Source organism: Rousettus aegyptiacus, unplaced genomic scaffold (genome assembly GCF_014176215.1).
Source record: "Rousettus aegyptiacus isolate mRouAeg1 unplaced genomic scaffold, mRouAeg1.p scaffold_m13_p_18, whole genome shotgun sequence".
NCBI classification, from domain to species: Eukaryota; Metazoa; Chordata; class Mammalia; order Chiroptera; family Pteropodidae; genus Rousettus; species Rousettus aegyptiacus.
The window spans coordinates 15,082,433-15,105,471 of record NW_023416293.1 but is presented as its reverse complement, the minus strand read 5'-3'; the positions used below and the strand labels follow the sequence as shown (position 1 = coordinate 15,105,471).

The window sequence follows — 23,039 nt, the reverse complement described above, 5'->3', positions numbered from 1 at the left end:
CGCCCCGGCCAGGCCCCGCCCCTCCCAGACCCTCCCCCCGCCAGGCCCCGCCCCGGCCAGGCCCCGCCTCTGCCCCCCGGGTGGCGCCCTGGGGGAGCGTTCCGCTTGCGCGGCCTTGCAGGGCGCGGCAGCGGCAGGCGCGGTCCTCGGTCATGGGATTCCAGCCGGTGAGACCCTCGCTCTGTGCTGTGTACCCAGGGACTCCATTCCATCTGGTTCTGGTCCCTCCGCTCCGGTGATGCCAGTGTAGGGTGACCCTGTCCAGAGGAACCCCCGGCCTGGGCCTGGCCCAGTGTTGGAGCTTGAGGTCGCCACCCTCCAGGCGGCTGGACGTGCGGGACGGTCATTACCTTTATCAAGGGCCCTTCCCCCGCGGGGCAGTCACGCTGCCTTCTCTCCCCACAGAGCCCAGGCCTCCTGGCCTCCGTGGGGGTGGGGCTGCTGACTCTGCTCGGCCTGGCTCTGGGCTCCTACTTGGTTCGGAGGTCCCGCCGGCCGCAGGTCACTCTCCTGGACCCCAATGAGAAGTACCTGCTGCGACTGCTAGACAAGACGGTGAGTTGGGGAGGAAGGGGAGGGATAGAGGCGGGACCAGAGTTTTCCTCCCGGTGTGAAGTGCGCAGCAGCCGCCGTGGTTGGGATGTCCCGGTGAAGCACATGTGTCGTCTGTCTTCCAGACGCTGAACCACAACACCACGAGGTTCCGCTTTGCCCTGCCCACCGCCCACCATGTTCTGGGGCTGCCTGTAGGTAAGAAAAGTGTGGAGTGGGCTCCTTTCCCTGGTACCCTAAGGGGGTGATTCTCCTTCTGGAGTCTCTGGAAGGATGCTGCTTTAATGTTTTCTCCACGCCCCATTTCCCTTCCCTACCTGGCTTGATCCTCCAGGCTGTGAGGTGACACTGGACCCTCTGTGACACTCAGCAGCCCTCCCCCCTTCCTGCAGGGTTTGCACATACCTACCCCTGAACAAACACTAGTTTTTTACCCATTGCCCAGACCCATAACTCACTTGCTGCTGCTAAGGTACTGGCGGTAACCGATGAGCGTTTTGCCAGTGTGGGCTTATGAGGGAGCCACCTGGGGGGCTCAAAGGTGAATTGTCCCTGCCTGGTAGCTCGCTGGGACTACGGTGGGAAGCAAGATGCCTTTGTTCTCTCCAAGCTCCCCGAGTTTTTTGAAAGTTAACAGGAACGCAGCACAGCCACAAGCAGCCCTTACGTAGTTCTCTGCATGGCCCCCAGGGAGACACGTCTATCTCTCTGCCCGAATTGATGGCAGCCTGGTCATCAGGCCATACACTCCCGTCACCAGTGATGAGGACCAAGGCTACGTGGATCTTGTTGTCAAGGTAAGGGAGTAAGAAGGGTCCCCAGGAACTCCTTACCCTACTCTTTCTGGGGTTTGCAGAAACTTCCAGGGTTCCTTTGAGAGCAGGAGACCCATGTCCTTTGTGGGTTTGAAGAAAGTCCACGGGTTGGGGAAAGACGGCACATGCGGGCCCCTGCCCCAGCGCAGGAAGGTTCAGCCAGTGGAGGCTCAGAAATCAGTGACGTTCCAAATACTTTCCATTCTGTCCTATCAGGTGTATCTGAAGGGCGTGCACCCCAAATTTCCTGAGGGAGGGAAGATGTCTCAGTACCTGAACAGCCTGAAGATTGGGGATATGGTGGAGTTTCGAGGCCCGAGCGGGTTGCTCACTTACACTGGGAAAGGTGACAGCCTCTGTGCTCCCTGAGCCTGTCTCCCACACCCCCAGGCCATGGTCCACTGGGCACGGGGGGCTGTGAGTGCACCTGCATGAGGGCCAGAGCTGCCCTTCTGCACATGTAGCTCTGATTTCATGGGAGGGCAAGTTTCTCGGCCCATTGGTCACCCATCCACTTGACTCACCAGCCATGACAGCTGCAGAGGTCAGTAAAGCTACACCAGTCTCTTCCCCGCCTCAGATTCGCCTCTCAGACTCAGCTATTTAGATAGCCAGAGGTGGCTTTCATCCTTTCCCATGGGAACAGCTGGGTGCATTAGCAAGCGTCTTGAGCTGCTTTGTGCCACTTGAGAAAGTTGATTCACACCTGGCCCCGTGCCAGTCGCCCTTACCAGGGAGTGAGCCTATGCCAGAGGCAGCTGATGACTCACCATGGAGCCCTAAACTGACTGGTCCTTAATAATAGGGGACATGTAGTCCTGTCCCCATTGTCCCTCAAGTGTATTATTAGGACGGCTCAACTCAAACCTCCACCCAGGCTCCTGGGTCAGATTTCATCACAGCTGCTAAACTGGCCTGGGGCAATTTTTCAGTTCTGCATCTGTCATCTGGGCTTTCTCTTACTGACTTTGTTCTTCTACCTTCACTTGACTTCTCAGGGAATTTTAGCATTCAGCCCGACAAAAAATCTCCACCAGAGCCCCGAGTGGCCAAGAGCCTGGGAATGATTGCCGGCGGGACAGGTGCGTATTGCTGGAGCCACCCTCCCGCCATTGCCGATGTTGCCATGAAAATTCACAAGTGATCCTCAGAAGATTTGGCAGTCATCGTCAGCAATGCCTGGCTCTCCCCGATACCTGAGAAGCAAACTCATAAACAAACAAACAAAACTTTAATTGACACAAAGAGAAATGAATTGTGTGGGTTCTCCCAAGAGCTCACGTTGAATGGATCTAATAACTTTTAGGTGAGATTAGAAAAGCAGCTAGAAGTAGGATCATCAAGAGGAAAGAGAATTAGCACTGGACATTTTTGTATCTCAGACACTGTTCTCAATTTCGCTATACCTGTAAAGTAGGTACCAGTCTTCCCCTTTACCAGATGAGAAAGTGTGGGTTCAGACAGGGGAAGGTGGCTCCCACAGGGTTCAGTGGTAACGGGTTAATACCCAGCTCTGCCCAGTCCCAAAGCAGTTGCACTTGCCTTGTAAGTCCAGCACTCCTGACATTGAATCAGCAGGTACTTATAGCACCTGTGACTCGAGTCCTAGCCAACAAGGGACTTTGAGAGGAGGAGTCTTATCTAAGGCCATGCTACTCTGAACAAGCCCGATCCCATCTGATCTCGGAAACTAAGCAGGGTCTGGCCTGGTTAGTACTTGGATGGGAGGCCCCCTAGGAAGCCCAGGTGCTGTAGGCGTAAAAAATAAGGGACTGTAAGCTGACAAGGTCCTTATCTGTGAGGTCAACCAACAGTTGCCTCGCCTTAAGGGAAAAAAAAGGAGAGAGAAAAGGAGTCTTACTTAGAAGGATTTCGGCAATATGAAATTAGGTGAACACCGAACAAAACTACCTAGCAGGTGTGAACTTCCGTGAGTTTAGGGTAAAGGACACCTACCCAAGTGTAGGTGCTGGAGGCTGCACGGGAAGGCACACTAAAGGAAAACAGTGCGGTACTGAACCAGTGGATTCAGATGAAAGGGTCGGTTGGCTCGGGAGCCAGGACGGGCGGATGCAGCCACCACACCTCACCGTTGGCGTCTTTGTGCAGGAATCACCCCGATGCTTCAGCTGATCCGGGCCATCCTGAAAGACCCTGAAGACCCAACTCAGTGCTGTTTGCTTTTCGCCAACCAGGTTGGTTTGCTTTTCGCAGTGCTGGACATCAAAGTTGTGTGGGCTGGGCTTGGAGCTGCAGTACCAGTGGGCAGAAATGGCCTGGTGCCTGTTCTTGCCGCTGCCCAAGGTCCTCCTACAAGGCAGAGGACCCTCTACTCCAGTAAGGAGGACAGAGCATGGAGCCCCATTCTTTCTCTGGCCCCGAGCGTGAAAACTCTCTGCTTGGGTTTCCTTTGTTCGGTTTGCCATCTGTGTGACTAAAGGCTCTTCCCCCTCCTCACACCCCGTAAGTCCTGCTTGTTCCTGAGAACTTCAGCATTCTCTTTCTGATTGGAAGGTTGCCACAGTAGAGGACTCACGTGGGCCTGGGGAGGTTCCTGAGGACTTTGCTTCCCCTTTTCATTTCAGACTGAAAAGGACATCATCCTGCGTGAGGACCTGGAGGAGCTGCAGGCCCAACACCCCGGTCGCTTCAAGCTCTGGTTCACTCTGGATCACCCCCCAGAAGGTACCCTTCCCGTTTTGGGTAACCCAAAATCAGGGCCTCTCGCCTGTGCCATTCTGGTTTCGGTGGAGCCAACCACACTTCCAAGTCTGAGTGCAGGAGTGTGGTGGTCCCCAGGCCCTCTCCCTCCGGTTCCTGTTTACTGGTGGGCGGCAGGAGTGGCCGTGCTGCTGAGGCAGGCTGAGGATAGCCACACGGCTGCTGCCACAGCTTTATACCTTCTTGAGAGCCTTGCTCAGCCCTCCCCACCTCACGGCTTGGCACCCCCTTGCCAGGAGGCATCTGGAGTGTCGTTCTCTCCTCTCCTCTGGACTTCAGGTTGGGCCTACAGCAAGGGCTTTGTGACTGCCGACATGATCCGGGAGCACCTGCCCGCCCCAGGGGATGATGTGCTGCTGCTGCTCTGTGGGCCTCCCCCCATGGTGCAGCTGGCTTGCCACCCCAACTTAGATAAGTTGGGCTACTCACAAAAGATGCGATTCACGTACTGAGTGTCTCCTAGTTTCCCTGGTCTGTTTCCGGCCACCGTCCCCAATCAGCTCTCACACTCTGCGAGCTCTAGATTTCCTTCCGGACACGGTCAGCTTGTCATCTTTCTCCGGAGCTGAAAAGGGACGGTACGTGCAGGAATAGCAACCTTGTAGCCCTGGAAGAGGGCCAGGGCTGAGCTGTTCTTGGAAGGCCCCCAATCTCCCTGTGATAAAAGATTTAGGTTAGACCATGGGTCAGAAAGAAGCATTACATTTGTCCCAAGATGAGCTAGTTCCTTGATAGCGTCACACTGTTCTTTGTGTCTGCGATGAAAAGAACAGTCAGTGTAATGAGTTTTATTTAACCTCCGGTGCTTAAACTCAGCAGATTCTGTGTGTGAGTGCCAGTTGAGACTTTTAGGACTAGTCTTACAGAGATTGCAGGAAAGGAGGAAATGGTTTCTTCAGATCCTGCGGACCTCAGAGAAAGGAATCTGAAATATGTGTTTGTGTGTCTGTCTCTCTCCACCCCTACCCAGGCTGGAGGGAAGTGGCTCTCCGCAGTCTAAGGCTGCTGCCTGTGGCAGGAACCTCTGGCTGTGCAAATAAAGGGGGCCGCGGCCCCAGTGTTACACCTTAAAGGGTTGTGTCTGGGGTCCTTGTTTCTAAGGCTTTTCATGCCTGAGAATCTTGGGAGGAATGGCTTCCTAGCACAGAACAGCTTCTAGGTCTTCCAGAGAACCTTTTAAGAGTTGTACCATGTGACGAAATATGATCATCTTCGCAGCTGTCTCAGCAGAAGCAGAAGCTCAGCTTCTCCCTGGAGTCTTTTAAGGTAGGGGAGAGAATACACATGACAAGGATTGCTTTTTGAGCCCAGGTCCCCCTCACAGTGGTCTTTTGGTTTGGACACTCTTTTCTTTATTTTTTCTCTTGGCCTTTACTTCACCACCATATGTATCCTTAGAGGCACTTAGAAAACAAATCAGAGTATTGTCTTCCTGTTTGGAAAGTTACTTTAAAAAGTAACCTGATGTCACCAGCCCCAGACAGACTTGCTGGTACCTGGACAGAGCTGGCCTCCCCCAGGCCTCTCCATCCCGACTGCCCTTCTCTGCTGCAGCAGCATGACCCAACCCACTGCCTCCTCCCAGGGCTGGGCCAGGCAGATTCTTCTGATCTGCTTTGCTGGTTGCATTGTGACAGAACCACGCCTCTGTCTCAGGAGGAATGTCGGCATTGTTTTTCTGCATGGGCTACATATCGCTCTCCCCTGGGCACAGTCATCAGTAAATTCTGTTGTTGGCATTCCATCAAACACTTCTTGATCGGTCAGTATGTGTATGCCTCTAGCTGTGTGTACAGTGGGAGACAGCTGACTCTCTCACCTCCAGAAAGGGAAATCTGGCTTAGGGTGGTTGGGTTCAGGTAGTGAAGCAGCCCAGCACAGAGAATGTCCCACCAGCTCACCATGCCTTGTTTTGCACTGGTTTCTGCCTCATCCACTTAACATACAAACATTTATTAAGGACCTGCCACGTGCCAAGACTGTGCTCAGCCCTGAGGATATGATTGTGACCAAGACTAGTCTTAGACCCTGCCAAAGAAATCGTCTGGAGTAAGATAGACAAGTGATAGTTACAACAGAGTGTGATTGGTACTCTAGTAGAGATACAAGGTGTGGGTTGCAGGGACTCAGAGGATGAGGAAGAAAAGAAAGAATTCATGTTGCTAAGTTAACAGCCATTGGCTAGGCACTGCTAAGTGCTGTCATATAATGTAATCCTTATGATAATCCTGTGAGTTTTAGATTAAGGATTTGGCAAAGGTCATACAGCTGTTCCCTCTGAAGAAAATTAAACTCAGTCATGTGGACTATGAGTGTTTCTGAGGGTTTTGTACAGCGGGCAACACATAATAGCTAATGTTTATGAAGCATTTGCCTCGCATCATACTAAGCTTGCATAAATTATCTCACTTAATCCTGACATAGACCCAGTGAAATAGCAGTGATTTAATCCCAATTTTCCAAAGAGGTAATAATCATTTTGAGCAGTTTGGTAATTATTATTTTGAGCAGCTCAGGATCATAGACTGGCCTGGGATGGAAACTTGGGTCTCTGTGAGTCCATAGCCCAGACTTTTAACTGGCCCCAAGAGAGCTGGCCCCGCTGCCCCGGGGCACCCACCTGAGGCTATAATCTGGCACGTCTCTCTGCATCAAGATAGCACTAGTTATAACGGGCCTTCGGAGAACTGAGAACATGGTTTGTCCTGCGGATCATGTTGTGTTGCACGGTTCAGAGGAGGGCCACATCACTCTGACATCTCCCAGACGCGCACTCCGGGGTAAGGTGGGAGCACGAGTTCATAAGCAAGACTAGTCAGAAACAGCGCTAGTGTTCATGACAAGAAATAACATGAGCCAAACTTAGGTCTGGCCCAGTGCCTTGCACGTGATAGGCGCTCAATACATATTTGTGGGAGGGAGGGACCGGGCGGTTGAAGAAGGGTCACGTGTTTCGAAGGCGTCGGTCACCGGAGATGCAGGGGATGTCCGTTGACGGCTGGTGCGCGGCGGGAAAGCCGGCGTGCCTTGGCGGGGCTCCGGGCGCCGCGGGGTCGCGGCCGGGAGGGGGCGGGGGCTGGGAGGCGGGGCGGGGCCGGGAGGCGGGTGAGGCGTGGTCCCGCGGGCGGGGCGGGGCCGGGAGGCGGGCGGGGGCGTGGTCCGGCGGGGCGGGGCCGGGAGGCGGGTGAGGCGTGGTCCCGCGGGCGGGGCGGGGCCGGGAGGCGGGCGGGGGCGTGGTCCCGCGGGCGGGGCGGGGCCGGGAGGCGGGTGAGGCGTGGTCCCGCGGGCGGGGCGGGGCCGGGAGGCAGGCGGGGGCGTGGTCCCGCGGGGCGGGGGCGGGGCCGGGAGGCGGGTGAGGCGTGGTCCCGCGGGCGGGGCGGGGCCGGGAGGCGGGCGGGGGCGTGGTCCCGCGGGCGGGGGCGGGGCCGGGAGGCGGGTGAGGCGTGGTCCCGCGGGGCGGGGGCGGGGCCGTGCTCCGCCGGCGGGCGGCCGCGCGCGGAGGTGACGTCGTGGGCTGCGCGCTTCTTCCGGCGCGGAGAGCGTAAGGGTCGGGGCCGCTCGGCCGCAGGCCGCTCCAGCGCCTGGGGATGTAGCGCTCGGTCCGCGGCCCCCGCCCCTAGCCGAGCCCGCTGCCCGGCCGTAAGTTCCCGGGGACGCCGCAGCGAGCGAGTGGGCGGGAATCGGTGCAGCGCGGGGTCCCGCGCGTCTCGGACCAGGCCTGCGGCGGGGTCGCCCCGAGGGTCCCGAGACCCCAGTCCTGGAGCCGGCCGGGCCTCCCGGCTTCGCGGCTGTCAGGGTTGTAAACATTTCCGGCCCCTCCCACAGCGCGCCGCCTCCGAGGCGACCGCAGAAGCCACCATAGGGCGGGTCGGCTGCCTGACCTCCAGCTTTCTTCAGCTGCCGGCAGTTCTGCTCGGCTCTGTGTCTTCCCAGCAGGGCGAGACGTCTGGATTGAGGCTCCGGCTTGGGACCGGCCAGGCCTGAACTAAGGCTGGTCCCAGGCCGCCGCCCGAGGCAAGTGGGGTGGGCGGGTGCGGGCCTGGGTCCCCCCCGGGGAGCATCTACCTGCCTTCGGTGGCCCGGGAGCCCTGTTGGAGAAGGGGAGATTGGTGAACAATTTACCATTATTTAAGGTAGTCGTAAACGCGGAAATGTTAGCATGATCTAAACTACTTTGGGGGAAAACGGAATCTTCTTCCCTCAGAAATCTCATGTCGATGTATGCCGTCTTACGTTTGAGACTTATCTTCACGCCTTCGATTTTTAAGAGCTATGCACTTTCCCGCAGTTCCTCGTGATTCCTAGGCGGTGGGAAACTGCCGAGGGGCATTTCAGTTGACAGTCTCAGGTGTCAGTGGGGCGGCAGGAGGGCTACATAGTACTTCGCTAGACACACCATGGTATTTCCCCCGAGTATTTAGAAGGCAGACTGGAAAACAGCAGGGATTTAAGCGGCCGATATAAATCAAGTAAACACTGTAATGGCTGGTTCTTTGACGCGAAGTAGTGTGTTCTGCTCACTGCTTTTGTCTCTTGATAGGGGCTGGGTAGCTGGTCATCGTGCAGCTGCTTTTCCTGATGCTTTTGTAGCATCTGTACAGTAGCAGGAATTGAGAACGGGTGGTACTAACAGATTGCAGTGCCAGGGTAGCCGTTCCCAGCTCCAGCCACTACATTTCTTTATTCCAGGAGTAACTTCTGTTCCCCTGGAGATGGTACTTGGGGAAGCAGTCTTAAAAGCGCATGTGCTGCCTGTGGAGGTCTATGATAGAATAGACCGCCACAAAACTACCTACTTGCGAAGTAGGATCTGAAAGCATTTTGTTCTCAGTGACCAAGAAATTACATGATTCCCAAGAGATAAAAGAGAGAGGAGAGGAGAGGGAGAGGAGAGAAGAAGAAATGAACCAGCCACTTTTCCTGCAAGTGGGAAGAATCTCAGGCCAATATTAGGAAGCATCAGTAATCCGCCAGCCCCGCTGCTAATGGGTAGGGTAGGTGGCTTTTAGGCACCTTTGAGTTTCTTCAGTCTGGTCTCCTGTTACTTTTCGAGACTCCCTTCTGGAAAAGCAGGTCATTCACTGCCCTGGGGGCTGTTCTTTCAAGGTACCGTGTCCCTATCACTGTACCCTCCTAGAATGCCCTGCTCCCAGCGTTCCCGGTCAGGGCCCTTTCTAAAATGTCCCACTGAATTTGTGCTCCTTTCTAGGCCAGTGAGTTTGTTCTCTATTTACCAGGCCGTTTCCCTAGGAGATTTCCATTTTTCTGTAATTAAGCCAAACTGAAATTCTTTTAATACTCCTGACACATTATTCTATCCCATCTACTTGCAGTCACACTGGCGAACTAAACAGACATCTGTACATCCCAAAGCTTTATTCCTTATAGTGGAGTTTTTTCTAATCTGTTCAGGATCAAAAAGACCATTTCTGTCGGGAGAGCTTTAACTGGTGAGGAGCTAGGAAGGAAAATAGAACAGTGACTCTTGGCATCAAGTAGGAGGCCCCATTACTGCAATTTGGTAATTTTCAAACATAAGCTTTTGCCTTGACCATTTTTCCCGAGCAGCACTACAAAACCACCTTTCCTGACGAAGCAAGTACGTGGAGGAGACGATGGCTGTATTCTTTGTCTTTACTGCTACACTAGTCTTGCTTTAAAACAGTGAGAGTCAGGCGTACGTGCAGCCAACCCGTGGACTCTCTAAGGGTCCAGGGACCCCAGATTAACTTCTGGAAACTTCGTACCTTTGACTTCAGGAAAGGAGTGTGCTCCGGCCTGGAAAACTTAGGAACTGGTTCACAGAATAAATGTCTCAAAAGCTGTGAGCAAAATAAACTCTCCAGCTAACTGGCTGGCGATTAAGAATCAGTCCTGTCCCAGGCTTGGCACAAGACTCTTAGTTAAAGGAGCACAAATAGCTCCCTGGCTCCACAGCTTCGTTCTCTAATATTGTAGTTTATCCAGTGGGAAAGCTTAGTGGTAAAAGTTTATTAGCTCGAATTGAAGAAATCCCATCAAAAATGCGTTCTGTGGAGTTTGGCCTAATTATATTTTGCTTCGTCGGGTGTGGCGAGTTTGAGGTGAAATGTGTTTGCTCTAATGTGCCAAGGACACAGAAGGCTGGCGGAAAGCCGAAGTGCGTGTGGCTCTCCTGAGTGCTCCCACAGAGTCCGTGGCTTTTCTAGAATGAAGACCAGGGCACTGCGTGGCTGCCGGTTGTTGGCGAGTGGCCCGCCCTGGCACAGCGTCCGTTTTCAGGTCCTGGTATTACTTGCCCTTCTTTCTCGCCAGACCTCTGATCCGTGTCTCTCCCTTCCTGTCTGTGTTGCTGCAGTTCAGACGGCAAAAGTGGGCAGTGGACTTTGCTCCCTGGTGGCGTCCCGGGCATACTTGAGTGCACGGTAACGTGTCTGTATGATGACTTAGAGTGGGCAGCTGATCTGTGCGTTAACTGGGGCGTCAGGTTTAGTGACTCTGAGAGAGCGTAGGAGCTAGTGACGGCGGAGCTGGAGGGATTCCGAAGCGTTACCAGGAAGTGATTTGGCCCGAAAGGGAAAGGACCGATGATGGCCAAGAGACTAAGGTCACCCTAAGAGAACTCTGGAATTAGGAGCACAAAACCTTTCAGACCAGTTGCGGAAATTACAGCAATGCCACGCTTGGTTCTGCATCTGACCTCAGGCCCTGATTGCTCAACTTCAAGTTGGCCTGTGTTAATCTCATAGCCTTTTGGTCACCCAGGGACCAAATCTGAACTGAGCTGTGGCCATTCTGGTTTAGAGGTTCTCCCTGCACTGCCCTCCTGGAGCAGTGGGATTGCATTGCCGACTTTGCACCTGTCGTGAAACACCTGTGCCATCTGCTCCTTGGCTCTGTGAAGATACTGACTTCACTTGCTCAGCTTTGTGTTTTGCGTGGCACCTTAGCCTGCCTTGGGGTGCTGGCACGAAGTACGTCGGTTAAATGTGCAGCAGATGTGTTGGCCGACCCTGGGCAGAGGGATCGGGGAGAGCCCCACAGGCAGATGAAAGAGCAGAACCCCTTAGCTAGTGATCGGAAGTTCGGAAATCATATGCTTGCTGGCTGGAGAGCGCCCCCAGTCATTCATTCATTCATTCGACACAGGCGCTGACCCAAATCAGGCACATGCATGTAGTGGTGTGTGCTAGAACTTGGGGAGACTTTCGCCACCTGAAGCGCTGCTAGCTGTATGCTCCGCCACGTGCATTCCTCCTTTTATGACTTACTCTCTGAGATGCCAAAGCCATTTATGTGGTTTGCTCAGTATAAATTCTTTCTTAGTAAAGGTGTTGATTCGGCAGCACTTCACTTTGAGGAAATAGTTTTTGTGGTCGGCCTATTGAAAAAGATTTCTCGTTTCTTCTCACGTGGGCTGCCTGTCTCCTGAGGTTTCAGGGGCCTCCCGCTCCCTGTTCTCCGTGAGCGCACTGTCAGCTGTGACTGCGCTGGCGTCTGTCTTGCACACTCGAAGAAAGAGGAACTTCTCTGTGCTGACATGTGCAAAGGTCTGCGGTACAGTGGCTAGATGTGCCCGTCGCTCTCGGCCGTGCTTGTGAGTGGAGCATTGCACGACCGACGGGCTAAAAAGTTGAGGGTTGCCCTCACCTCACCTGGCCACGTAAACACAACTGCAGTCCCTGACAAGGACTTGCGATCACACTTGGCTGAAAAAAAAGAACTGGTGTACGCCGGGGAAGACGTTTGTAAAGGGACCAGCTTTGGGAGAGAGTCTCCTCCTCAGGAGCAGAGTCACACTCGCTGCCCACAGCCGCAAAAGACTCGGGTTCCGCAAGCTCGCGTGTCCACTCCCTGACAGCTCGCGCCGTGTGCAGGTGTTACCAGCCCTCTTCGCACGGCCCTGTGCCTGCTGGGACTCGGGCTCGCGGCGCAAGATAACGCCAACGTCCTGGCCGCTGCCGTGGCTGGGAGTGACAATCCCCTTTGTTTCTGGGAGAAAAATACTAGGTAGTGGAACACTTTGGGCACTTTCCCCTCTTTTCAATATTATTTTCATCTCCCTGAGGCCTGATTAAAGACAACTGTCTGGACCTTAACTCAAGAAAATCTGAAGTTTTTTAAGACTTTTCCTGGAAAACCGAGTTCTGAGTTTCTTTGGTTTTCCTAAAGGATCTGTGTGCCTGTCTCTGGTTTCTGAAACCCGATCTGAGCGGGGCTCGGGTATGACCTGCGGTGGCAGGGGCAGGCTCTTGCCACGCCAGTTGTTTGGTATGTGTCTGGCAAGGGGCAGCGCCGCCTCCTTGTCTCAGCTTCCTGCTTCCAGGTAGGTAGTTGGTTACTTTCAGGAGCGATTGTGATGAAAGCTTGTTATCCACGTGTTGAACCCAGACTGTAATCCTATAACAGAATTAGCAGACCTTGCAGAGGAATTAACCACTGGGCATCTCGCCCACAACCAAGCTGCTTTTGCATGCAAGGCACCCTCGCCAGCCTTGCTAGAAAAAAGCCGACTGCATTTGGTTGGCGTTTAATTCCTTTCTCCGCTTGGGAGGCTGTACAGCATTTACTGCCAGCCAGGTGCTGACTTCATATTTTTGCTCCACAATCTCAAAACCAGACCTTTATTGGGCAAAAGAGCTTTGGGAATGACAGGCTATTTCTTCGCGCTGAATGGGCTCTATGCCTGCGGGAGGGTGTTGAGGTCAGTAGCGGTTTTTCTGTGGTGACATTTTGGTACAAAAACTCAGGCCCTTTGAAGGCAAGCAACCAAGCATTACATTTTCAGCCTTATCGGTAAGATGAGTGAGATTCTGAGTGAAGGTGATGTTGAAGAGGGAGAAGAAGAAATCGATTTCATTCTGGCGATGTATCGGCCTGTGGAACTGGAGGCAGGCTGTGCGTTCATTAGCTCCTGCCTTGTTCAACGCCTACTTGTGGAGACGGGACTAGGAGGGGAGTGAATTGTCAACAGCCTTCGTGTTTGTGTTCGCTTTCAGTGTCTGCCACCACAGGGGCCTCTGCCCCGCCTCTTGGGCTGAGACACCCCAGCCTTTCCCCAAGCTGAAGCTGCAGGGCATTGAGGTACCAGCCAGATGTCCTCTCACAAAGGACCCGTGGTGGCACAAGGCAGCGGGGCTCCCGCCAGTGACCGGGACACGGACACAGACACGGTGGAGCTGGCCGAACTGGGACCCCTGCTGAAAGAGAAGGGCAAACGGGCCATCGCCACCCCAACCAAAGTAAGTGGTGTCCCCGGAGCCAGCCCCTGGGTCAGTCTCTCCTTAGACCCATGTCCATCTCTGTCTGTCAGGATCTCTGCCCGCTTCCCGACAGGACCCGCGGCACCCTAGGATGCCTGTCTCAGTCCTTACCCTGCTGTACGATGAGCGCCTTTTTCTTTGTTTTTGCCACTGTAAAATCTCACAAGCTCACTCATCTTTAGGACCCAGTGCTGAGCACAGGGCTAAAACTCAGTAAGTAGCAAACATCTGGGAATGAGTAAGGAGCAGCAAGGGCTGGGTGTGGCTTCTAGTAACAAACAAAATCCCTGTATCTTTGACAAGATAGAAGTCTCTCTCCAGGGAAAGAATTCTAGAAGGAACTGATCCAAGGCTGATACAGAGGCTCCACCACTATTGGGCACCTTCTGGCTCCTCCATTCCTGATACATTACGCACCACGCCCATAGCCTGCAGCACGGGCTGGCAGCGCGCGGAGGAGGAGGGGCCCTGGGCTCTCTGGCGCCCTGCCACAGCCTGTCAGCCAGAACTTGGTTCTGCAGTCGCCTCCGGCTGCCGTGGCCCTAGGGCAGCACAGCCTTCTCAAGAACTCTTACTGAGGACCAGAGAGTGCGGACATTGGGGTTGACAGGCAGGAGCCAATATCACAGAATCTAAGAGGCCCGATCTCCAGGAGAGAGGAGGTGGCCCAGGGAAGGCACCGAAGTGCCAGGCTCTCCAGGCTTGCGGCTCACAGCCTGGCCCGCAGAGGGACATCTCCCTGGTGGGCAGATGCTTCCCACAGGTGCACACGTTGTGCCAGGCCCCTCCGGGAGCAGAGCCGTGCTGCTGCTGCTGCAGAACAGGTCCCGGGGCCCTGGCCCTCCTGGGAGCTGCTCTGCAGACGACGTTCCAGATGTCGCCTCATCCCAGTGTCAAGTGAACCAGGAACCGGGACAGATTTAAATTGTCAGGGGGAGCTCCGAGACGCCATCATTCCTATTGTTTTCCGAGAATTTAGTGTCTGGAGGAGAGGTGTCTGGGAAACATCCTGGCGACGAGGGTGGTGACTCGAACTGCAGTGTCGAAAACTCATTAACTGTGGCTCTCTGGGAGCAGAGGCTGGGCACAGAGTGATGAGTCTGGGTGTCTGGTTACCTCTGACCTGAAGTAGCACAGTCGTGAGATGGCTCCCGGCACTGGTTTCTGTTTGTCTTTTCCCTGCAGGCTGAAGAAGAGCAGGCGCGCCCAGTGCCTCAGGAAGAGGAGGAGGAGGTGCGGGTCCTCACTCTCCCCCTGCAAGCCCACCACGCCATGGAGAAGATGGAGGAGTTCGTGTACAAGGTGCAGCCAGGGAGCCTCGGTCCCGGGTGGGCGGGGCGGCCTCGCTCCTGTGCGCACGCGCGGGGCGTGTTTCTGCGTGCGTGAGTCCGGGGGCAGCAAGCTGAGTTCTTGCTGACGCATGTGCTAGGCGTTGCTCAAAATATATTCTAAACCAGGAGTTCTTAAATTGTTTTCTATTGATCCCTTTGACGGTCATCAGAACATTGACATGTGATCTCATAATGTGGGCTCTTTCATTAATAAACATGCATTAATGACAAGCTATGATATATTTTATTAAACTTTATAAGTTCTAAGTAGTGAGAGTACAAACAATATTTCAGTATCTGCAAACCTAATGTATGAAAATATCTGTGATTTCTGTTAGTGACAGGGTCACAAGTTCTAATACTATGGTTTGTTACTCGCATATGTAATTCAGGGAAATGTTAAATTTTAGTTAAAGGTGAGTGAACATGAAGATAATGTTTTTTTCCATCCAAATTTCCATCTACTCCCCGGATTCTGTCACTGTCCATGTACTCCCTAGGGTAAGAACCCCTGCTCTAAAAAAACACAGTGTGACCCAGTCCGAATTCAGCATCAATGAGAGGGAGTTTAGAGCAGGAGGCAGCCAGAATCTCCTGGAAGAGAGGGGCAAAGGAGGGCTAAAATGTGTGGTTCTAAAAAGCCATATATACCATTTCTGTTTCTTTTCCTTCACTATATTTACTTAATTTTGAAATTTCAAGGAGGTCCCCTATATTTTTGTTAAAGACTTTCACTGAAATATACTTAGATAAACTAACATGGCACAAGGACAAGGGATTTAAGAAAAGTGGGGAGGATACAGATGGTGCCATGATAGGCTCAGCCATGCTCTGTCTTGCCCAGGGCCAGGCCGGTCTCCACGTGACCTGAGCCCTCCAGAGCGTGGCCGATGCTCTCCCAGGCTGGCCCTTGTCAGGCCTCTTAGGCTCGCGTTACTGAGGGCCCTGCCTGCTGAGAGTGCACGTGTAGCTGGCCACCAGCACCTGCATAGTCGAGAACCTGTGGGTAACTTTGGACTCCCTGGAAGTGTCAGTCACCCCGTGGTATCTGCAGGGGCTTGGGCCCCTCGCCTGGAGTGGCGTAGGTCAGTGCGTGCAATCGGCCCCTGCATCTGGGCTTGGCGGAATCCGTAGCTGTGACAGCTGCAGCTCCAGCTGCACGTTTGCTGCACAGAATCTCTGTGTTAAGTGGATGTGCTGTTCACAGCATGTGTTCAGGGGTCACCTGTGCTCTAGGTCTGGGAAGGGCGCTGGAGGGTCATCCCATACGACGTGCTCCCAGACTGGCTGAAGGACAATGACTACCTGCTGCATGGCCACCGGCCACCCATGCCGTCCTTCCGAGCTTGCTTCAAGAGCATTTTCCGCATCCACACAGAGACTGGCAACATCTGGACCCATCTGCTCGGTGAGCGACAGGGAGGGAAGTGCCATCCCCTTGTCCGCTGCAGGGCCAGGGGTCGGACAGCCTTTGTCCCCGGGTGGAAGAGGGACTAGTCGTCCTGATGGCGTGATCGCTGGCTTTGCGTGCACTTGGTTGACTCTCGTCACTGATCTTTAAGATCATGGGGCGGCGGGGCGGGGCAGACACCGGAGAAGGAGTGGGACCTGCACGGTGGCACTTCCTCCTTTTTCGTAAATTTCTACAAAGCAGAATGCCAGCATTTCGAACTGGTCTCATTTGGGTCTGTGTAACAGGTGCCATTCTCCCTGGAGTGCAGCACAGTCCCCACAGCTGGGCCCTGCGGTTTCAGTGCGGGTCCGGTGCCGTCCCCGTCACCGCGCGCTCCTTTTCCCCTCTTGGCTCCTCCAGGTTTCGTGCTGTTTCTCTTTTTGGGGATCTTGACCATGCTGAGGCCGAACATGTACTTCATGGCCCCGCTGCAGGAGAAGGTGGTCTTCGGGATGTTCTTCCTGGGTGCGGTGCTGTGCCTCAGCTTCTCCTGGCTCTTCCACACCGTCTACTGTCACTCTGAGAAAGTCTCGCGGACCTTTTCCAAGTGAGTCAGGAGAACGTCAGTAGGGCCGGTTCGCGCGCTGCTGTCCCATCTCGTGACCCCAGTGACTCCTAGAGATGCCCCGCTGTGCCAGAGGACAGGCTCTCGATCTCGTGGGTGCCATGGAGCGATGGAGCTTTTCCCTTAAACCCTTCACAGAAAATTCCCGGAGCCCCGTTGTGGGGCGTGTTTCTGCTCCGTGTGGAACTCAGGAGTGTCCACGGGCTGCTTTCCAAGGCCACGTCCCCAGTGCTGCTTACCTTCTTGTCGGCCTGAGTCAGGCAGGGCGCGTCATGTGCTCTGTTGGGTCCCTCCGGGTCCTGCTTATCTCTGCCACCCACGCCTCACTGGGGCTGCAGAGGTCCTTCCTCTAGGGCTTTCCATCGTCCCCAGCTCCGAGCTGGGGGTGCCATCTGTGTGCTTGTTTTGTTGTGATTGTTGGTGTTGGTGGTGCTGGCAGGTGACTTTGTTTTTCTGGTAATACCAGTAACAGGAATATGTTTTTATCACTTAAAAAGTCAGAACAGAACCGTGCCCCTTAAAAATACTCCCAACTGAAAGGTTCGCTGTTTAGAATGTGGCCTTCTAGAGCCCTCCTGAGTGTAAGCAGGCGCTGACGGGCTTATGACAGCTCCCGAGTTAAGTGCCCCCTGGGGATGTGGCCTTTCACTTCGGAGGGAGGGAAAGGAAGTCCTGTGAGCAGGGATCTTAGAGCCATTTCCACTGCATGGTGGAAGTGCCTGCTCCTGTGGAATTTCAACCCCAGATGTAGGCTGTATGTAGGTCATGTGGGAAGTGGGGCGGGGGGCACTGGGGATGGTCACATCTGGGAGCAGGTGAAGAACAGAAAGAAGCAGTTAAAGGAGCGTAAGGATTCTTCACTCCCCGCTGCCCCACCACCATGTGCCCGCTTCCATGGTCTCTTCCAGGCTGGACTATTCGGGGATCGCTCTGCTGATCATGGGGAGCTTTGTGCCCTGGCTCTACTACTCCTTCTACTGCTCCCCACAGCCCCGGCTCATCTACCTCTCCATCGTCTGTGTCCTGGGCATTTCTGCCATCATTGTGGCACAGTGGGACCGGTTTGCCACCCCCAAACACCGGCAGACGAGAGCAGGTGGGTAGGGGGAAAGTGTAACCTTACTGGCATTTGGACCTCGAGCCTGAGAGGCTGGACCCCAGGCCCTCAGGTTTCAGTTGGCGGACCCCACCCAGGCCCTGGTTTGTGTTTAGTGTGTTCAGAACAGCGTGGATTTTCAGAGCTCACTCCCCCCGAAGTGTCATACTATTTCGGTAGAACCCTGATAGGACACACGTACCACGCTGGTCGGTTAGCGGCCACGTAGAGATGACCCCTCTGCCGTTTGATTTGAGAAAGTGAGGGACATACAAAGCACAGCCGTTTCAGTGCCTCGAGTTCTGAGCACGCAGAGCAGGGGCGAAAGCGGAGCGCCCGGCCTGCTGTCGGCGCGGGCCCGTGCCGCCGGCGGCACGAGAGCACCACCCCCGGTTCACAGGGTGCGGGCGCTGGCGGAGCCTGCACCGAGATGCACAAACGTCCCTGCGGCTCCCGCCTGGAGCTTTGTGACTTGCAGCGACATAGCAGTTACCTCTTTAGACTTTGCAGTGTCTGGCGCGTTTACCCTTCAGATACAGGGATTGCCTCCTGTAGCTCTGACTGCGGGCCAGGCACTGTGCTCTCCCGGGGAGTCTGTGAAAATGGAGAAGGCGGTCCCTGCCTTCCGGGCGTGTGGGGTGCCGTGGCGTTGAGACAGGTGCCCGTTCTTCCCTTCCTCTCCCCTTATGTGCGTGTCCCAGAGCCACGGACAGCTTCTGCGCTGGCTCGGGGTCAGAGTCCTGGTGACCTCAGGCTTTTATGATCTGAACGGGGAAGCCATCCTGCTCCTCCCTGGCTCGCGAGCCACCTGGAGCCTTGCCCTCTAGCTTCTGTACCCAGGTCGGCCATCAGAGGCTTCTGACTTCGTGTGCGCTGCCTCGGTGCTCACGCGGCGCACATGCCGGCCGTGGTCCGCCTCGGAACCGCGCTCCCCAATGTGGAAGTAGCGCTTACAGTGGACGTTTGGCTCCAGAGCAGGGCAGTGGCTGCCGCCTCCTTGACAGCCCTGCGTCTACCCTGACAGGCGTGTTTCTGGGCCTGGGCTTGAGCGGCGTGGTGCCCACCATGCACTTCACCATCGCCGAGGGCTTCGTCAAGGCCACCACGGTGGGCCAGATGGGCTGGTTCTTCCTCATGGCTGTGATGTACATCACCGGAGCCGGCCTGTATGCCGCTCGAATCCCCGAGCGCTTCTTCCCCGGAAAGTTCGACATATGGGTAAGAAGACCGCCCCGCGAGGCCTCGGGGGCTGGGGCAGTTGTGGGGTTTGGGGCGCAGAGATGTACATGGGGGGGCGGCGGGTGACCAATAGCAACATTTTGGTACGTTGCTGACAGGACTTTTAAAAAATTTTCTGCCGTACATATACCACTTTAAGGTAATAAAACATTTTTACGGAGAAACCAAAAGAGGCAAGCGGCGCGCCTCGTCCCCACACCTCCTTGCTATGTCCTGAGGGCTCTTCTCTCATCGGCCCCACAGTTTCAGTCTCATCAGATTTTCCACGTCCTGGTGGTGGCAGCAGCCTTCGTCCACTTCTATGGGGTCTACAACCTTCAGGAATTCCGCTACGGCCTCAAAGGTGGCTGCACCGACGACTCCCTTCTCTGAGCCTGGCCATCTGTCAGGCAAGGGACCTCCCAAGTGCTTTTAAGAATAACTTCTTTGCTGCAGTGAGAGGGAGAGTCTGAGTTGTCTGTTTGCAGGAGAAACTCTTAGGGATTCGGTCCAGCGAGCTCCAGCCCACTGCCACCTGGCAACAAACCGTACGTTTCCTGGCGGAGGAGGGCGGGTGGTTGACTCAGCTGTGCCCCTTCTTGCAGCCCCCTCCTCAGCAAGGCGACTGCGTCCCCTCACAGAGTACTTCGAAGCTCACGTTGAGATTTTATCCTCCCCCAACCATTTTGGGAAAAAAAAATGATGGACTGGGACTCTTCGGAAATTCTGTTTCTGGAAGGAAATGTCCCTCCCTGACCCCCGTCCTTACTTTGTAACCTGGCTTATAACAGGCCATCCGTTTTTGTAGCACACTTTTCAAAAAAACAAAAAAACAAAAAAACACCTGGTCCCAACTTTCTAGGGCCTGGGCCTGCTCATAGAGCAGTAAGAATAGGGTCGCCAACTTCGATGTAGCCCAGCAAATCATGGCAGCGTGTCCAGGCTCCGGATAACTTGAGTTTTAATTTTTTTTCTTGGCAGAGTAATGTAAAATTAAAATGGGGAAATATATTTAATATTTAATACTAAGCTTTAAAAAGAAATCTGCTATCATTGCTATGTATCTTGATGCAAAGACTATGATGATAATAAAAGAAAGTACAGAAGACAGTTAGCATTCAGAGATGTAACACGTGTGGTCTCAGCTGTTTGCATAGCTCCAAAGGATGAAAACTGAGAAAGTGAGGCCGGATTGTGCCGAGGTACAAATCGGAATCACAGCCATCGACGGGCTGACGTGCAGGCCCATGAGCGAGCCACGCTGAAGCCCTGGCATCTGCTCCTCGGCACAGCCTTGTATTTCTCTACTTATTGCACAGAATTTTATTAGAGACATTAATATGCCATGGTATTATCTAACAATTAGAAGACTCAAAGGCGTTGGGCTACATCCCTTGTGAATATCAGGTCTGCTGCATGTTACTTTGGAGTTTATTTCTTTTCAAACTGCCTTGCACAAGGGTGTCTCATCAGGAGGTTATTCTATGCTTTTCTGTGCCTTCGTAAGTCGTGCTCAACCTGGGATGAGTTCTGGTGAGTGAGGGCGAATGGCCCGCAGGCGTCACCTCCCAGCTGACGTAGGCAGTGAGAGGGGAGTCCTCCCAAGGGACAGAAGGGTTAACTTCAAGGTTAAGTTTGTACAACTAGGAGAATAAAGAATCCTTTTAAAAAGCCAGCTAAGCTGACAAACAGGAGACATTTCTAAACCTCAAGTGGTAATCAAGGAAATGTAAATTAAAACCAAAATAAGTCATTTCACTCTTACCGGACTGGCGCGAGTTGCGGTCCTCAAACTGTGTTGGTGCAGATCTAGAGCACAGTAGGTGCTGCTGCTGGGACCCTCTGAGGCTCGTGGGACCAGTGTGCATGCACACGCTTGGAGGGTGTCACGTGCTCGAACATTGGGACGTTTCATTAAGCAACACCTTACAATGAGGTATGTCCTAGGTCCCTTCGTTTAAAAAATGCTGGTTATGACCCACCTAATTGTCTCATAATTCATTGTCACACTTTGAAAAACACTACCCTTGAGAAACAGCTTGTGTCAAAAGGTTCGTGGCAGCTGAGTGTAGTAGCAACATACAGCAAACAAGCCAATGTCCAAACCTTGAATGGAAAAGTAAATCTTGGTTTATTCATATAGTGAAACGTTTAGCAGTGAAAACTAGTTGAACCTCAAAGATTAGGGGGAAGGAGGGAAGCAACTGACAATATATCTGGTTGGATTGCATTTATGAAGTTTACGGATATAAATCTGGTAAAAAAAAATTCCAAAGGAAATGTTAATACAGAAAACTGGTCACCTCTGAAGAGGTGAGGACAGCATGGGAGAGGTACACAGGTCATTTCCCAAGTGTAGCTACTGTTTAACTGCGTGGTGAGTACCTGGATGTTCCAGAAACCATGATATTTCTTTGCATATGTGTTAAGTACATTTCATTAAAAGTTTTTAAGTTTAAAAAACAACTTGCGCTGATAGAAAGTCACAAAAGGGTGACCTGCAGGCTGCAAACATTCACGAACGTGCTTTGTTTGGCCTGCACAGTGGAAACTATCAACTGCGGCTAAGTGGTAGCTGTGTCCTTCGTAGGGGATGTGTGCTCCCCTGGAGGCGTCTGAGTTTGCAACCACTTGTATCCCGTCTGATCTAACTCTATCCATTTCCTACGTGAGGAGATATGGAGACCAGTAGCCACTGGTGCAATCGAGTGTGTGTGCCCATTTTTCAGTAGTGGACAGGACCAGGGAGACGATCGATAGAACATTTACTGAGCCTCACACTTTACTCTCCGTATGTCGTATCTTTTTATCCTTAACCCTGTGAAATTGGTACATTATCCCATTCCACATAGGAAAAAGTCAGAGTCGTAAAAGTCTAAGACTTTTTCCTAAGGTCACAGATAAGATTGGAGGCAGTTAAGCAAAGCCCTCTGGGGAGAGGTCCCTGATCCAAAGTCACCTGACAAAGGAGGCCCACCTCCCCCAGAAAAGGTCTGCTGTAGTCCAGCAGGAAATAGCCCTTGGCATTACCTGGGTCTGGGTGCAAATTAAATGATAAATTTCAAAACAGCAGCTGGGGCCCTGCTTTGATTATATTCGTTGAGAGGTACATTCCTCCTGTCTGCTGCACTCCGGTGGTACAAAAATGCAATTCTGCCTAGCTGGCTTAGAGATTAAACCTGAACTCTTAAGTACTTGATCGAGAGTTCCAAAGCAAATTCTGTTTCCCTTTACTGACACCCTTCAGTAGCTATGAATCACCCAGGTGTCCAAACCATAAAGGCAAGGTGATGTGCAGCAGCTGACTCACCTCACCCAGACCCAGCCCTCCAGAACGGACCTAAAGAACTTAAAATAAGTTTGGACTGTAGGGTATTGGGTCAGATACCTGAATAACTGGAAATAATCTGATATGGGTAGGAGAGTGTCCCCATTCCTTAAAGACCCAAAACGTGCTAGAACTGTACCCCTGGAAACAGGAGGAGGAGCCTGAACTAGTTTCCTCGGTGTGTGGGCTTTCTAGCTGGCAGTGTCTCCACCTTTTATTCCCAGGAAAGGGGTGGGCATATTGTAAACAAAGCCTCTTTTATTAAGTTCCCTTCATCATGGGCAAAAAATTTTTTGAGCATTCATATCCAGGAAATGAGGATTATTTTTACATTTTAAATTTACAGATTTGTAATCCACATGATGAAAAGTTCCAAAGACACAAAAGGATTGGGGGGGGGGACCTCCCTCCCACCCTGTCTCCCAACCGACCAACTCCCCTAAAGGACACTAGTTACCACTTTACTTCATATCTTTTTGAACACGTTTTATACATACACAAGCAAATATGAATGTTCTCCCTTTTATACAATAGCAAACGAGACACACTGTTCACAGCTTCATGGTGTGTGCATGTACTACACTCCCTACCGACAGACATCAGGTGTTTTTCAATCTAATCTACAAACGACCCTACACACACATCACATGTACCAAGAGTTATATATATGAAGGATATTTTTATAAAAATTTAAAGGTTTTCTACACTCATAACTTTG

At 53.2% G+C, this 23,039-nt stretch overlaps 2 protein-coding genes and 1 pseudogene across 5 annotated transcripts; all 3 read left to right on the top strand.

Moving 5' to 3' along the window:
- Positions 1-75: 75 nt before the first annotated feature.
- On the top strand, positions 76-13,186 carry LOC107502994 (NADH-cytochrome b5 reductase 1). Of its 4 annotated transcripts, none has more exons than XM_016130776.2 (9): positions 76-167; positions 406-555; positions 678-750; positions 1,243-1,349; positions 1,584-1,713; positions 2,366-2,449; positions 3,477-3,562; positions 3,953-4,052; positions 13,067-13,186. In XM_016130776.2, the coding sequence occupies exons 1-9, from the start codon at positions 153-155 to the stop codon at positions 13,132-13,134; spliced, it is 813 nt and encodes a 270-aa protein (XP_015986262.1). In that variant the 5' UTR covers positions 76-152; the 3' UTR covers positions 13,135-13,186. The 4 variants fall into 4 exon arrangements, with proteins under 4 accessions (XP_015986262.1, XP_015986261.1, XP_036091435.1 ...); XM_016130775.2 differs by lacking the exon at positions 13,067-13,186 and adding an exon at positions 4,368-5,160; XM_036235542.1 differs by lacking the exon at positions 13,067-13,186 and having other exon boundaries at positions 3,953-5,160.
- LOC118613400 lies at positions 3,007-3,125 on the top strand (annotated as a pseudogene).
- On the top strand, positions 7,588-20,123 carry ADIPOR1 (adiponectin receptor 1). Its single transcript, XM_016130774.2, has 8 exons — positions 7,588-7,727; positions 13,067-13,309; positions 14,516-14,632; positions 15,898-16,069; positions 16,475-16,661; positions 17,588-17,775; positions 18,800-18,993; positions 19,258-20,123. The coding sequence occupies exons 2-8, from the start codon at positions 13,163-13,165 to the stop codon at positions 19,384-19,386; spliced, it is 1,134 nt and encodes a 377-aa protein (XP_015986260.1). The 5' UTR covers positions 7,588-7,727; positions 13,067-13,162; the 3' UTR covers positions 19,387-20,123.
- The last annotated feature ends 2,916 nt before the right edge of the window (positions 20,124-23,039 follow it).